The sequence below is a fragment of the Salarias fasciatus genome, chromosome 5 (genome assembly GCF_902148845.1).
Source record: "Salarias fasciatus chromosome 5, fSalaFa1.1, whole genome shotgun sequence".
In the NCBI taxonomy this organism is placed as follows: Eukaryota; Metazoa; Chordata; class Actinopteri; order Blenniiformes; family Blenniidae; genus Salarias; species Salarias fasciatus.
Window position 1 is genome coordinate 17373257 of NC_043749.1, and position 15068 is coordinate 17388324.

Consider the following 15068-nt stretch of genomic DNA (forward strand, 5'->3'; position numbering starts at 1 on the left):
ATCAGAAATAGATTTTTTTAAATTCATGCACTCTATAATGTACCGACGTTTTTGTGGTTAAATTAAAAGCAGCCCGATTTCCTGAGCCCGGTTTAAGCAGATTTGATTGCTCAGTCTGATGTTATTTGCTTTGCAGATTATAAATTATAGAAAATTTTCATTGACATGAACAGGATATGGTGATTAATGGTTAAAGCCATCTGAGCATTTACTCTGTCTCTGATATCTCCTATCAGTATCCTGCACTATTGCTGTCATTTTTACTACGTGGACATTTGGTCACACTAGCAATTATTAATATTGACTTTTTTACACACCAGTAAACATAAAAGAACAAAAACCAAGCCCTGCTTGTGATGCCAAACAATACCCTGACCTTTTCTTCATTTTTAATACAGTAGTGTATTGAACTGAAAATTTTCTGGCATGTTAAACTACTTAAGATTAGTACAAGAGAAGATACAGTGTGACACAATAAGAGATAAAGAAACTGGTTTTATGTAGTGATGCATGAAATTAAAATCAGGAAACAATGTAATGATGTTTTTTTCTGGAAACAAGTTTAATTTACAAATAGTCAGTGACAGTTTTACAGTGCACATGACACATAATAACCACTACTGAGGGTTCGCAGAACCTCAATGAAAAATATCAACAATGGTGCTGAAAAGTACATCCGGACAGCTTGAATAGAAAGAAATCAAGTTTACATTTACATACACATACTGCGAGATACGACATCCCAGACTGCGCCTTATGGCAGGACTATCTCGGCAGAAACTGTGTGAGTGTGTGTTTGTGTGTGTGAGTTGGACCCTCTGAATGTGCAGTATGTATTGACCTGAATATTGAGACAACACCATATGGATCGGCTGGCCAAGACGCTCGCAAGACCTCTGAGGCTTAATCCCTGCTGGCTGAGTTGATTGGTCTGGAATCACATTTAAAACTGAGAGAAATGTGGGGTTTTTTTCAACGTTAGAGCATCAGATTGTCCTTTGCATAACAGTGGTCCTCTTCAAAAAGTGTTTTGGGTTCAAAGCGGGCAGTGAAATCTGGAATCCTGAGAGAATTTATGAAGGAAATTGTAGTTTAGGATGAAATGTGGTTCAGTTTCAAACAGAAGAAAAACACTGAAACAAGTTTTTGAGATACAAGATAATAAATACTGCAGGTCAAAGATTAATTAATGAGTTTGTGATTTAAATACAAGTGCTGTGGTATCGTTTGCTTTGATAAAAAGAGCCGTTCTGTGGTATTATTCAGTGCAGAGTAGTGAAATGATGCCATGGGAAATCACAATGAATGCTTCTTATTGCTGCTTTTTGTTCGATGACAGATATGTACAATGGTCTGTACATTTAGTCAGCCTGTCCAACACAGATTATGGGTTTTACTTCCACTCTCATCCATCCCATTTCTGCTAAAGCCCCGTAATCTATTCTCTCGTGTATATACAATATGTAACACCATCGTTTCCATGAATCCGTTCAAAACATTTTTTGGGATTAGACAGGCCCACGGAGCATGTCCTTACAGATGCATGCTTTGCAAAATGTCTGCGTACCAGATGGATGACAGTTAGTCAGCACTCGGCAACAGGCGGTGCCCTCTCTGCCTCCTCCTCCCTCACAGCAACCCAAGAGGACTTTCAGTTGGTTTGACATTCGCCACGTGCACGTGGCATGACAGCAAACACATCGTGCTAAGTTTAATATTCAACCTGTGAACGAGTTACTATTGCTGTGATATGTTTCTGGGCAAGAAAATCTCTGGCAAGACAAGATATGAAGTCCATCGAAATGCGGCAGTGTCTCGTTTTTTTATTACCTTCAATCATTCCCTGAGCAAGGTGAATGAGATGAGTCCTGTTAAACCTGAGTTTCCAATGAGTTAAAACCTTTTGGAAACAAAAAGGAAGCTTAGGACTTTGAGTGGCAGTGCGTTCGATAACAGCTGTTGGTAGCTTCACTTACTAAAAAAAGAAAAAAAAACAGTAACCATGCAGTTCAACACCTGGTGTTACAATTCAGAGATGCAAAAAAGTGAGACATTAGATATGTCCGGGTGGAGTGATGTGGAAAAAATGTGTTTTTCAGAAAGATCTTCATTGGTGGAGGAATTCTGAGAAAGATGTACCGTCTTTTAAGACAACCACACAATCCACTCATTCGTGCAGACACGTAGAGACGACAGAATACAAAAGAGTCAGCGTACATACAGGAAAAGTCTCCGACGCTCTTCACCACACAGACACACACACACACACACACACACACACACACACACACACACACACACACACACACACACACACACACAAACACACACACAAACACACACACAAACACATGCAGAAAACGAGGTTCAGGTTTTCGGATTGTCAGAGAAAACGTTGCCCTGATAATCTCTCTGTCGCAGGAGGAACATGGCGGATGAGAAGTTTATCAGTTCATTTTTGGAAGATAACGGCATCCGAGCATCTTGTTTGTTCATCCGTCATTCATTCATTTATTCATTCACTCAGTCCCCTCTCTCGCAGCCCAAATCCCCTTGCACCTGTCATACGCTCAATCTGGCATCCTTGGCAGTCTGTTGGCTCGAGACTCACTGTCAAACCCACACAGCTGTGTTGTAGTCAAACAAGGGAGGCATTTTCTGCAGGCCCGTCTCTGGCTGCCTCCTGTCTAAATAGATCCCTGCAAACGGCTGCTGGTGGAATTGGGGCAATTGTTGATGGTGTTGCTGATGATGGTGATGGAGGTTCTTCTCGGTCTCAGCCAGGTGCAGGCCCGGCCTGCCTTTGCCCTGCTGTCCGTTTGCCCAGAAGGGCAAGTAAAAGCTGCCTTTCGAACTTTTCGGGGCCACTTTTTTGGGCCTCTTGAAGAGGTCGCCCTCTGACAGTTCCGGAGCCATCCAGCCGGGCCTCTCCTTGAGCAGCTTGTCCCTGTCGGGCCGCACACTGCGCAGGAACTTTTTGAAGATGTTTGTGGTGAGAGAGAATTTCCTGCAGATCTCTTGTGAGCGGCTGAGGCGAAGAGGATGAGCTGGAGTGTCCGGTCTGTCCATACCACTGTCTCCTGTCCTATCCTCTCTCCTTCTCTCGTCTTCCTCTCCTTCCTCCCTCTCCACCTCGGGCAGATCCAGCCAGTTTCCCACCAGGTCCGCAAACACATTGTCACCCAGCACTAAGGGCTGACGGTTGCGGCTGCGGCTCATGAGTGAAGACGTCCAGTCGCTGGCATCGTCTGCGCTGTCCTGGGAGTAGTCGCTGTCCATGGAGGGCCCCTCCCTGGACAGACTGTACAGGATCCCTGGCAGGTCAACGACCTGTGCACGAGGAGGAGCCTGCGGGTGAGGGTAAGGCTCCGGTGGAGGGTTCCCCACCACTGGTCCACAGAAATCCACCTGCGGGGCCATGTATCCGGACCACCTCCTGGGGATAGATTCGAGATCGTTCTCACTTCTTGCACTCTTTGCGCTTCGTTCACTTTCACTCTCACTCTCCAGACTGGACGTTGAGGAAGAGGAGGTTCCCAGACTGCTCCTGTTCCTGGATGCGCTGCAGTCATCTTGACTGAAGGAGCTTCTGCTTCCCAGCGACAGCCTTGGACTTGGCGCTGGACTTGACTCTTGAGGCATAGTTTGTCTGAACTCGTGGGCGCTTCCTGAGGCCGACGCCGCGGCAGCAGTTGGTTCGGGAGGAGCCGCTGCAGCGGGATGTGGGATTCCTCGGTTAATAGGCCGCCCGGAAATGTCGAGGCTTTCTAACGCAGTCTGGACCTGAAGGAGCTTGAGCTCTTGGAGGGCGCCCATCATCGAATTCATCTGGGCGTGGAGGCCATCTCCAGCTTCCTTCATACACAGCTGCGGAGAGAAGAAAAAGATAGAGAAAAATTAACTCACAAAAAGCTCAACAGCTTCAGTTCAATCATCCGATCTCTCTCTCTTCATAAGGACCCTGCTGATCATTCATGACTCATCATATAGTGATGATCGCAGAGACATTGGGTTGGTATTAATAAATAAAACTGCCTCTCAGTTACTCTGTGCTCTTCTCTTGTGGGTTTCAGGCTCTGCACCTTGTTTAATTATCTGATCATGTGACCCAGTTTTGGACGGCAGGCCAGGGTCCCATATGGCCTGCGTACGGGGAGAGAGGATCCAACCAGTGACAGCTGTAAAACACACTAGCTTTCCGTTTTACCCCCCCTCACTCATCTCTCCTTTCTCTCTCCGTTTTTCCTTTTTTGCTTATCTTCTTTATCACATATTTTCTTTTACCTTTGAGCCCTTTGTGTGTGAGTGAACTCCCCTCTCTGAAGCAGTAATCATACACTCTACTATTCACTTCCTCTGTCTCCTCTTTTTTTCTCTTTCTGTTCTCATTTGTTTAAGGGCTTCTGTCATGTGACCTGGACCAACCGTCTTCTCCTGAAGGCAGACAGAAAGCCCAGAGGCAGCATCCTGTCCCGTGTCTTGACTTGCAGGCTTCAGTCTCTGCCCTGAACTCAAACTATGAATAACTTATTTCCTGTAGCTGCAAAAAGGATTACTTTCTGTCATCTTGGCCTCAGCACAAATGGCAAAGGTATCAACAGACTGATGAGCAAAACCTGCTGGGAGCCCTGCCCTATATGTTTTTCTTTCATCAATGGGCAGGCGAGAGACGGCATGCAAGGTATTTAGAAAAACGTGCCGGTGTGAGAACCCTGCATCGCACCTTCCCAGAGGAGACTGAAGTTTGTTCAGCATATAAATAAAACTATCAGTCAGGTTTAAAAAGTTCAACTACAGCCAACAAAAACTGAGATTTCAAATAAACAGAACTGAATTGAAACCAGAGGATTTCCATTCTTTTGCATTTAAAAAAAAAAACTCATAAATAAGACAGCTCATTCTATGACACAAATATAAATCTTGGACAGTTGAGACCTCCTTACCTCCTGTGAACCTATAAAGCAGCAGGTTTATCTATCTCCTGTCTGTCTCCTGTGGTTGTTGGTCAGCACCTCCTGCAGCCTGCCGCCGTCTCTCACCTTTCAAACGGATCAGTCTGACTGCTGCTATATGTGACACTCTCCAATGGAGGGACACCGCTGGGCGTGACAGCCAATCAGCGCTGGCCCGCTACACTATAATCCCCGAATGGCGGGGAGGAGGGGTTTGGGCCACTCAGGCGGAAACGAAGTGACAATGAGAGGAGTAAGAGGGGTGGTGAGAGTCAGCCGGATGAGCGGGGCTGGAGGGAGGAGGAGGGATCCCCCACCATATGTTTATATGTTGAAGAGAAAACTGTTGATGGATTCAATTATGGATGACACCATAAGAACATGTGAAGGAAGGGGGGGCAGCTGAGTGTCGGGGCAACAGCACCAGACGGTCATTTTTAATTTTGGTGGAGGGATGATTGTGTTGACCCCGGGTGGGAAAAGTGTCAGTCGGAACAACTGACAGCAAAGCATCATCAACAAAGAGATGCATAAGCACTGTGGGAGATGGGATCGTTGTTACAGGATGAAAGTTTTATGGGAAAATGGACAAATGTAGATGATAAACACTGCTGCACCACGTCCAAAAAGATTACACTAATCACAAAATGATCTGCAAATATCTCACGATTGCTGCTGCGGCAGACATTGTCAGACTCACAGTGAATTCTGACCTTAGATATTGACTTTGATCGTCATTGTAGCAGAATTGTCCTCAAGTCAGGGACATCTTTGGTTATTCCTAGTTACCTTTGAGGCAATAATTAAATTGTATTTTTTATCGGTCAAGTGAGCACTCTTACTGTACTGGGTAATATTGCCTTTTACTTCATCTCAGGTTGGAATTAGCGACTCCTGACATTCCTGCATGTTGAGTTATACTGTTCACCTCATAAACGTTGAACAATCACCATACTTTTACTGACAACTGGTCAACATGCAGCATCTACTAAAAAGTGCAGTAAAAACAGCAAATGTTTACACAAATTTATACTGCAAAGGTCTACAAGGGTCCCCATAATGGTAACTCCATCATCAAACAAAGCTTGTGGACTTAAATGTGACCAATCTGAAGCTAAAAAGTTATTTGTATGTACAGTGTTTTCACTTTGTGCAGATTCTCATCATATTTTCCAATCATACCTTCTATGGTAGGACCCAGTTGTACTCTATAATGAAGTTGGCTAACTTTTCTGGTTAAATGGTCTGTTGTGGACTATTACTGGGGTGTTCAGTCATCTGTTCCTAAAATAAATGTTTGACTCAAAAATGTTCTTAAACGGAGACAATAAGCCACCTTGTATAAGAATGCCACAACTAAACAACACCTTAACATCCCTATCCCCAATTTCTGCTTTTTAATGAACTTTATAAATGAAAAAAGTAAGGTCAGTTAGATTTTGTAGAGGATTTTGATTATTTTTTTAAAAAATAAGCTTTGAGACTTTAACTGAGTTTATCTCTTTTGCGCATTATTTTGATGATTTTCTTTCAACTTGATCAAATATCACTTCCTTTCAAAAATGAAGAGAAATATCAACTGATTAAATATCCTGCATAAATAAATAGTACATCACTTAAAGGTTTGCAAGAGATAAACTGCAACTATGATCGTCTTCATTCCTTTAAGTACTCCCTAACAAGTCCTTACAGAAGAACCAGCGGCACTCATTCCCTAACCATCAACCCTAAACCTTTGGGTTAAAACAGCTTTCTCCTTGCTAACATGTGTTTGAGTGGGTGCACGGGGGCGTGCATAACCTCCGAGATCAGATAATAAGCCTATCGATGCACATGGTGGGAACAAAAGGCTTTGAGTTCCCCGCTGGCTCGCCAAATTAGGCAGCGAAGGTACGTGTAATTAGCACAATCAGGTTGTCTCTTGTCTCTGCGCCTTCCACATATGGCTGACTTCATTAGCTTTAATTGTCTGCGTCCTGGGAGAGGCAGAAAAGGAGCATATAATTATGGTTTACTTTCTTCCACATCAAAGGTCAACAAGGCTGGAGATACGCTGACATCCGGAGTTATTCATTGTTCTTCGGAGACGAGCACGCAGCTTCGGTGAAGTTTCTGCGGGGGATCAACGGAGGGATTACTGCACTCTGAGCTGCTGGTGAAATCGGGAGCACTTAAACGTATTAATTTGGTTTCTGGAATATTATCTCCTAAGTACACAAATCTCATACTCTGAAAAAGCTGCACCTGTTTGCACAAGCAAACCAAAACCGCCTCAGTTTCACGATCACATGCAAACTTTTCCTTTATCCTGCATGATGCAGGCACTCCTTACATTTTTTTTGAAAACACATTTGCTTATTGGCATTTTCTATTTAAGGCGGTATTAATAATTCATAATGTGCTCTGGGAAGAAAATAGGAAAACCAAACACTGTTGTTCTACCTATGCCATGCTGACTAACTCCAGGCGCTCCACTGCTGCCATTTCAAGGGTGAACTTTATGGCCCAGATATGTCAGCCTTTCAACTTTTATTCTGCCATTTTCCCTGGATGTGAAAAGTGGCTTCAAAACAATATCTTAAGGCATTTCCTTCTTTAGATGCAGATGGAACAAAAGTCCTGAGATGTCTCACTTTTACAACGTGCGAATCGGCCGAGGGCCTCATTAGGAAGCGTGGCGCAAACCCGAGAGGCTCTACTGCTGCACTTCCAGGTCTTAAGTTAAAAAATTAAGATGAGAAATAATGTCTGTCACATTTAATAAGAGAACTGGGATGAAACTGAGGCTGGAGGGGATCGGCGTGCTGCCCAGAAACACCAGCATCATTAACATTTGGTTTGCTTAAGTCTTTTGAATCAAAGCCTTTGAGTATTTCAGCCACTTAATCCATCAGGCGTGTATTTCTACAAAAAAAGATAATCTTAAAAAGGCAAAGAGAAAAAGAAAAAAAGAAATCTGAATGGATGAATGAATGAAAGGCAAGCATGGACGGTCCAAACTCTCTCGTCCCTGAATCCCCCATATTTTCTTTGGGCTGCAGTGATGCCAGCCAACCAGACATAATTGCCAATCAAGGGCTGAATGCTTCAAAGTTTAAGAACAAAAGACACTGGCAGCCTTGAATTAATGCTGAATGGAAGCTTATTAAAAAGTTCTCGGTATTTTAATTAACCAGAAAAAAATGTGATTGGCGACTCTTTTTGATCCTTGTTTCAGGATCCATCTTCTGCACAGATGCATTCAGAAAAGCTTTCAGGATGCAAGTGAATCAAAACCACAGGGTATAAATAAATCAACGCTCCTCCTCTCCTGTCGGCCTCAATATTACCTCCGTCAGTTATGGAGGGAAAATAAATTCACTGTGTACATGTTCAGACATGCCCAGACACGTCCCACCTGAATGCATCCAGTGTTTCACGCAAGTTGCGTTCGCTGACTTACATTAACTGGATTATTAGGTGAAAAATAAACACGACAACAAGAAATTAAAAACAACCGTGTTCTCTATTCATGCAAGCCATTCACTTTTGTTTATATGGAACTGGCTGGAGGGGGAGGAAAAAAACAGTGGGGGCAAGGTTATCAGGCCAATAGGGCTTCCTGTTTAGAAGGAGTGGTGCAGCACCAACAGCAACAGCAGCAACAGTGTGCTCCACCCTCCCTCCACCTCTAATTAAAAATGAATGTAGGCCTGTGTGGGTCAAGGACACAAACGGGGGTCTCTGTCCAGGGGGACACAGAGCCGGTCTCTGTGGCTGGACTGCTGCGGACAGCCCGGAGGTCAGGATTAAGAGAGCAATAAAGCTGTGCAACATTCCCCCAAAGAAATAAATGAGTGTGTACACCGCGATGAATGGCCCTTTGACGAGATACGCTTACATGGTGACTCTGTTTGGTCCGAATGTCCTCGGGGGTCACTCTCCAGGGACGAGTAAGTGTGAGTAATGTTCACCAGGAGAACACAGGACACAAGTGGATAGCTGTAAGTGAACACCTCCGTTCTGGATGTAACATGTGATGAAAAAGACCGTAAATTTAAATGTTTTTTGTGCTTCTTTTAATGAATCTTTACAGAAAGCAGGATTTATAGCTGAGGGAATTCTTTTTCAACGACCGGTATTAATCTTGTGTGACCCTGTGGAGCTGTAGGTAGTCACACCTTTTAATGTAGCTGTTGTGTTTTCTTTTTAATATCTGATGACAACCCTTTCTGCACATGTTCCATATGGTTAGGAACATATACCTATCAGCTCAAATAAGCTATATTTGACGTATGGTAACAGTTATGCAATTGTATTTGCATAAATCAGCTCTGGGACTCGCTCCTTGCTTTCATTCACACTGTCTATAAATCTTTAGGCGTGGAGTAGCCTATTAGGATTGCAATTCCTTGCATACAGCACAGAATTTGATGTGCCTCCGCAACTAATCAGATTAAAAGGAAAAATCAACATTTAGTTGCAGGAAAATGCACTTCTACTGAGAACAAATTGACAACCCCTTACTTCAGTGGCTAATACACACTGGAAACATTATTGATGATACGAGGCCCACAAATGCAATCAGTCACTTCAAATTGTATTTAGAGTAGTGGCAGAAATATCTAAACATGTAAACCAACAGATTGAAAGGAAATAGAAGACTGGGTGAAGTGTTCCTTTAAAATTAATTGAATAAAGACCCAGTCTATCACTGTTCCTGAGACCTGCTGCCCAGCAAAGACTCCCTGGCGACCTCTTCAGAGACGGGAGGTGGTTTAATCACTTGTTTCCTGCTCAAGCTCATTTATGCTGTCACAAACGATGCTGCTGTGGGAGAAACCGGATGATTACTGTCCGTATCGTCTTTGGCAGATGATATGTGGAGACAGTCTGGGAACAAATCTGCTGTATTCCTGGCTGCAGATCTTCACCGGAAGCAATAACGGTTACACGAATGCCTGATAGCGCTGCAGTTGACGTCAGCGCCCAGTGCGTGGGCAACGTAGGTGCTCAGCTAATTCTCCAGCTCACATCTTAAATGGTGATTATGATGCTGCTTTTTACAGAGACTCCAGATCCTGCTGCCTCAAACATCAAATGAAGGCTAAATTCACACTCATTCAATTCTTTTAGTTTACCACAACAGCCTTACTGTTGATTTCTGACTCATTGATTCTTCTCAATCACAGCATGCAGACTTTTCCGTCCCTAAAGCTCCAATAAGCCGACTATGCCAAATAGGAGGCTAATTCATTGACTTGTTAGTGAACACGTGGGATCATTTAGCGGCTAAAAGGGACAAACCCCCGAGGATATGATGAAGCTCAAACCAGAGCTGAAAGGAGAGTGAACTCGGTTTTAACAGAGGTCAGGCATGGCTACTACTGCTACTACTGATAGTACTGCTTTGCTGGATGTGTAAGTAAATAAATTAAATGTTTTTAATCAATCAATTACCCATCGATGTTTTATCCAATTTAGTGTTGTGGGATTGTGGAGCCGATCCCGGCTGACTTTTAGAGGAGCACACGTGAGAAATAACGTATTTATTTTGCTTTGAAAACAAACAGATGAGACAATGGGCAGGAGTCGATTTGACACCAGTGGGAACTCATGCATGGCCACAAAAGTACTACATAAATCTGAAATACTGGATCGTAATTTCACATCTCATTCTGCAGGCCATGAAAACACAGGTTACATGCACTGACCTGCAATGATACGCGGGCTTTGTTGAAGGTTTGTGGACCTTAAACACAATGATCGTACTCGACACAGCTGCCACTTACAGTTTGGCCATTTTTAGCCTGGGGGAAGGAAGGGCTGCTCGGAGAACAGGAGCCATGAGGGGGCTCAAAACAAGCCATACTACAGTTCAACCACTGCCATGCATTGTGTGTACTTTTCTGATTCAACGCCCAACAAGGTAACAAAGCTTGTGGAACTTTCCAGAAGACACGAAAGGCTGAGTGCAATTCTCTCAGATTTCATGACTACTTGTTTGCGGGCTTTACTGCTGAATTCCAAGGTGACAGTCATGCTTGAAATGTGCCTCAGGTGTGTGAAGCGGATAAAAGAGCATGATGTATGTGAAATCAACTCCAGCAGCAACGATATCAGAAGCTCTGATTTATGTTTTAGTGTTAGAAGTGACGCTGCTGAGCAGTGGCGAACCCTGCATTTAGAAAACGTGAGTCAAAGGCATGTCAGTGTTTGTATTTTCAACTCCAAGTAGGCAGGAAGGGCTTATGTTGTCTTTTTCTTGACTCTTTGTCTGTCTACTGCATGAATAGTGACTCACGCACAAGCTTAAAATAATTCATTGTTGCCTCTCAGGATTTCAGTGGATCGTCGTCGTGCCTGTTTTGAGAATGAATTGAGAGCCGCAACCTCTTGACAACCTATTAGTTATAGCAGCAAGACCAGAAATGTTTTACATTAGTCTTAATGTCCGAAGTTACACAACAGCGAAAGCAGAACTCCACAAACTCGTCTCCTTACACCACGTGAAACTCCAGATTTTGAGCCACAGCGACAGATATTATCAGTTTTGTTAATCTGAAAAGGCAGAGTGCGCAGCCAGCATTCAAAGGTGTGTGGAGTTTGGTAAAAGAAAAAAACCAAAAACACTCCAGACATTATCAGGCTTCGGGTCAAATGTTCCTGACCTGACTCTGACCTAACGCAGATTGATACCCATGACCCCTGACACAGTGCTCACCCTCTTCCTCTTTTAGAGCTGAGAGGATCTGAGATCTTGAGTTTCGCAGCGTCTAGTGCTAAATATTGACTTCACACTTGTAATTCACATGACTTTAACACGGATTTTGAATGCCGTGTTCCAGTTTCATTTTGATGTGTCATATAACGGTATATTAAGGGCCGAAATAAAGCAATATCAGAGTTTATTCAGGTGATAACTGCAAATGATATAATATATAATATCCATATAGTCTATCTGATGTATAGTTGTGGTCATTCTAATTTCTCTACTCATGTACCTTATAACATTTAGGAGTTTGCTTTTTCATTTTTCCTATTCATGTTGGCTGTCTTAGTGATCTAAAGTTATCTTGCTATAGATAATACTCTGCACACAAGTGGATTTTGTGCACATTTGTCTTTGAAAGTTGATCTATAAATGGGAACGCCATCTTCTTAATTAAGGACTGAAAACAAAGAGCATGGACAGGAAAAAAAAAAGTCACATAGTTGCTGCAGCTGTCCATGTATTTAAAGGTCACTCAGCAAGAGCCACATTCGAAAGTGACATACTCCTTTGACTTGTGTAAAAGCCGCCCTCAACACTCCAGATACTGTGGGGACTGAGAGCGCCTGCAGAGCGATGGGTATGTTGCACCCTGCTGATGAGTTGTGGTAAAATGACTGACCCCTCCCAGCAGTAAATGGTTTACATAACCACGGGGTCAGTAATTAAGTGATGGCAAACGGCTTCTCAGTCTGATTATCAGGCTTCTTGACACGGTTCCAATTGCACAATCAGGCAATTGACGGTCAAGTGTTTACATTAACGTTGAAATGCAATTCAGACAAATCAATCTGCCATTGAGTTGCATTGCAGCATAAAAATGATTGCATTGATTGTGATGAATTGTTCAATTCATTCAACGTCCAAGACTTTAACAAATCCATGACAAGCATGAAACACTGCAGCAGTGATTTCAGATAATTGCAAAAAAAAATTAGTAAATGGTTAAAAATTTTGCAGAGCAACTAGTTTGGTTCTAAGAGCGACTTGACGTGGCATCACAGCTGTAAGTGTGATCTCTGTGTTGCAGATGGAGCGGGTTTACCACTCTCCAGTGGGCACTGGATGAAAATCAGACACAGTAGAAGGAAAAGTGACAACCTTGGCTTGGGGCACCTCTCGCTTTCTGAACAACAGATTGCATCCCACATGGTTCCTGTGCAGGAGGAGACGGAGTCGGCTTTTTAAGGGGGCATCTGCTCTCTGTTCCTCCTGTTTGATCCTCGGCGTGGCGTGACACTTTATCTACTATGTTACCAAACTGTTATGTGGCAACTGCAACACAACATGCCCTTCTGGCATAGACCCCCCCCCCCCCCCCCCCCCCCCCCCCAAACCCCTAAAAATCTCAAATGCCACTTCACAGACGTGTGGCTAATTTGGAGCGGCAAACCAGGAGGTCACGGAGCAGATTATGTTGCAAAACATGCAGCCATGCGAGGCCGATCCACAGGCCAGTGGCTGCACAGAAAGAGCAGAAATGATCAGTCTTTGCTTTGAAGATGATTCCAAATGAAATCTCTGCCAGTTAAGGCTTCTTTGAAATTGGGTCTAGAGCGTGTCACTGCCAGATGATGGGGGCGTCAGGGTGCTGCCCGCAGATTGTGTTTTTACATGTCAAAGATGGGGGAGAAGGAGATGACACTCTAAAATTGCAGCTATCAAATCAAAGTGTTTATTAGAGAAGAGGATATTAAACATTGGAGCAATTTAAGGTCCAAAAAATGTGATGAAACTCAACGTGCCTGCCAGTTCCTCTCACTCCCATGCGATAGTGGAGCTCACACACTCTGTTGCAACACATGATTGAATTTACTACAACAGCACACACTGATAACAGAGGGAGTCTTACATCCATTTAACCTACAATCCAGCTCAGAGTGGGGAACAATCCTGCTTGTAGGAGACCTTCTTGAGCTTGTTAAGCCTAAAACATCTGTCCCAGATGTGAGGACGGAGAGGAAGGATGTGTACACATTTCTCTGGTGGGCTCAGAGCTTTTAATCCCACATAGATTAATGCGATTTTAAAATACACACATATTCCAGGCTGAAAAACTAAATGAATGAAACAGTTGGATGGACAAAAATCTGTGCAAAAACCTTTTTTTTTTTAATATTCATATTGATAATATTCCGAATAAATAGGCTACATTTGTTTTCTTTTCATGCTCAAATTAGACTAAGTGTCTACATTTAAATAATAATATAGAACACTACAACAGAAGTAAACAGAGCGCAACCCACCAGTTCTTGCTTCAGTCGCCTCAGACACGCATCCATGTTCCTGCATTCTGGTTTGGAGAGCTGCTGCTGTTCCATCGTCTTTCTTTCTCTCGAAATACACGAAAAAGACAATATCAGATGAAAAGCGTCGCCACCAGTCGCTCGGTCATGACTGTGAAGGCTTTCCCTGAGCCAAAAAAATTAAATAAAAAACAACAAATCTAGGAAACAGCGCTCTTTATTATGAGCGCAAGCAAGAGGCAATTTTTTTGGAATTGGAGATGCGCAAATCCTGCTGAGGAATGCGCGCTCGGCTCGAAATGACGCGGATCTTCTAATCTGGTGAAGAAAAAAGAAAAACTCCGGATGACGAAAATGTGTTTACTCCAAGAAATGATAATGAGGTCCTCCTTCTTGTGGCTGCATCAAAAGCCTGAGTCCAGCCTCTCTCTCTCTCTCTCCTCTCTCTCTCTCTCTCTCTCTCTCTCTCTCTCTCTCTCTCTCTCTCTCTCTCTCTCTCTCTGCCGGTGGCCGCCTGGCTGCTGTCACACTCGGTGTGTGTTGCTCAGTCTGTTTTCCCTCTCTTGCTATTTTCCCATTCAAGAGGAGCGCTTCGGTTTCCTCCAATGAGCGAGCCTGCGAGGACTGACTCAGTCTTATTCAAATGAGGATGAAAAGTGGATCCCTCATCTAATAGAGGCGGGAAAGATCTGCCCACTCATAATGACCTCACAGAGATAGGAAGAAAAAATAATAATAAGGATGATTAAAACACCTGGAAAGAAAAAAAGCATGAACTACCTGATAGAGTTTGCAGCTGATGTTGCAGCTCTGTGACTGAAGGAGGAAGTTGAAGGAGGATGTGTCTAAAAGAAACCATATGTGTCATGAAAGGGGCCGCAGGGACCCGCTTCCTGGCCACCTTCACTGGAGGCACAGAGGAAACACCTGAGCTGGACCTTTTGTTGCCCGATGCTCAAACTATTAGCATAGAGAGAGGAAGGAAGAACTTCATACAAAGCAGCCAGTCTGGAAGTGGTTTTGGTTTTCTTGCTATTTTTCCTCACATTTCAGGATTTGACTTTTGCTAAAGGGGGGTCATGCATTGCAGAAAACATGCGGTGCCTCCTGCAGAGTGGG

The 15068-nt window shown here is 43.6% G+C and overlaps 1 protein-coding gene across 1 annotated transcript; it reads right to left on the reverse strand.

The window, feature by feature from the left end:
• Positions 1 to 1251: 1251 nt before the first annotated feature.
• inka2 (inka box actin regulator 2) lies at positions 1252 to 14371 on the reverse strand. The gene is made up of 2 exons (XM_030092191.1): positions 13950 to 14371; positions 1252 to 3867 (listed from the first exon to the last, which is right to left on the reverse strand). Exons 1-2 carry the CDS (start codon positions 14022 to 14024, stop codon positions 2614 to 2616), a joined length of 1329 nt encoding a protein of 442 aa, XP_029948051.1. The 5' UTR covers positions 14025 to 14371; the 3' UTR covers positions 1252 to 2613.
• Between the last annotated feature and the right edge of the window lie 697 nt (positions 14372 to 15068).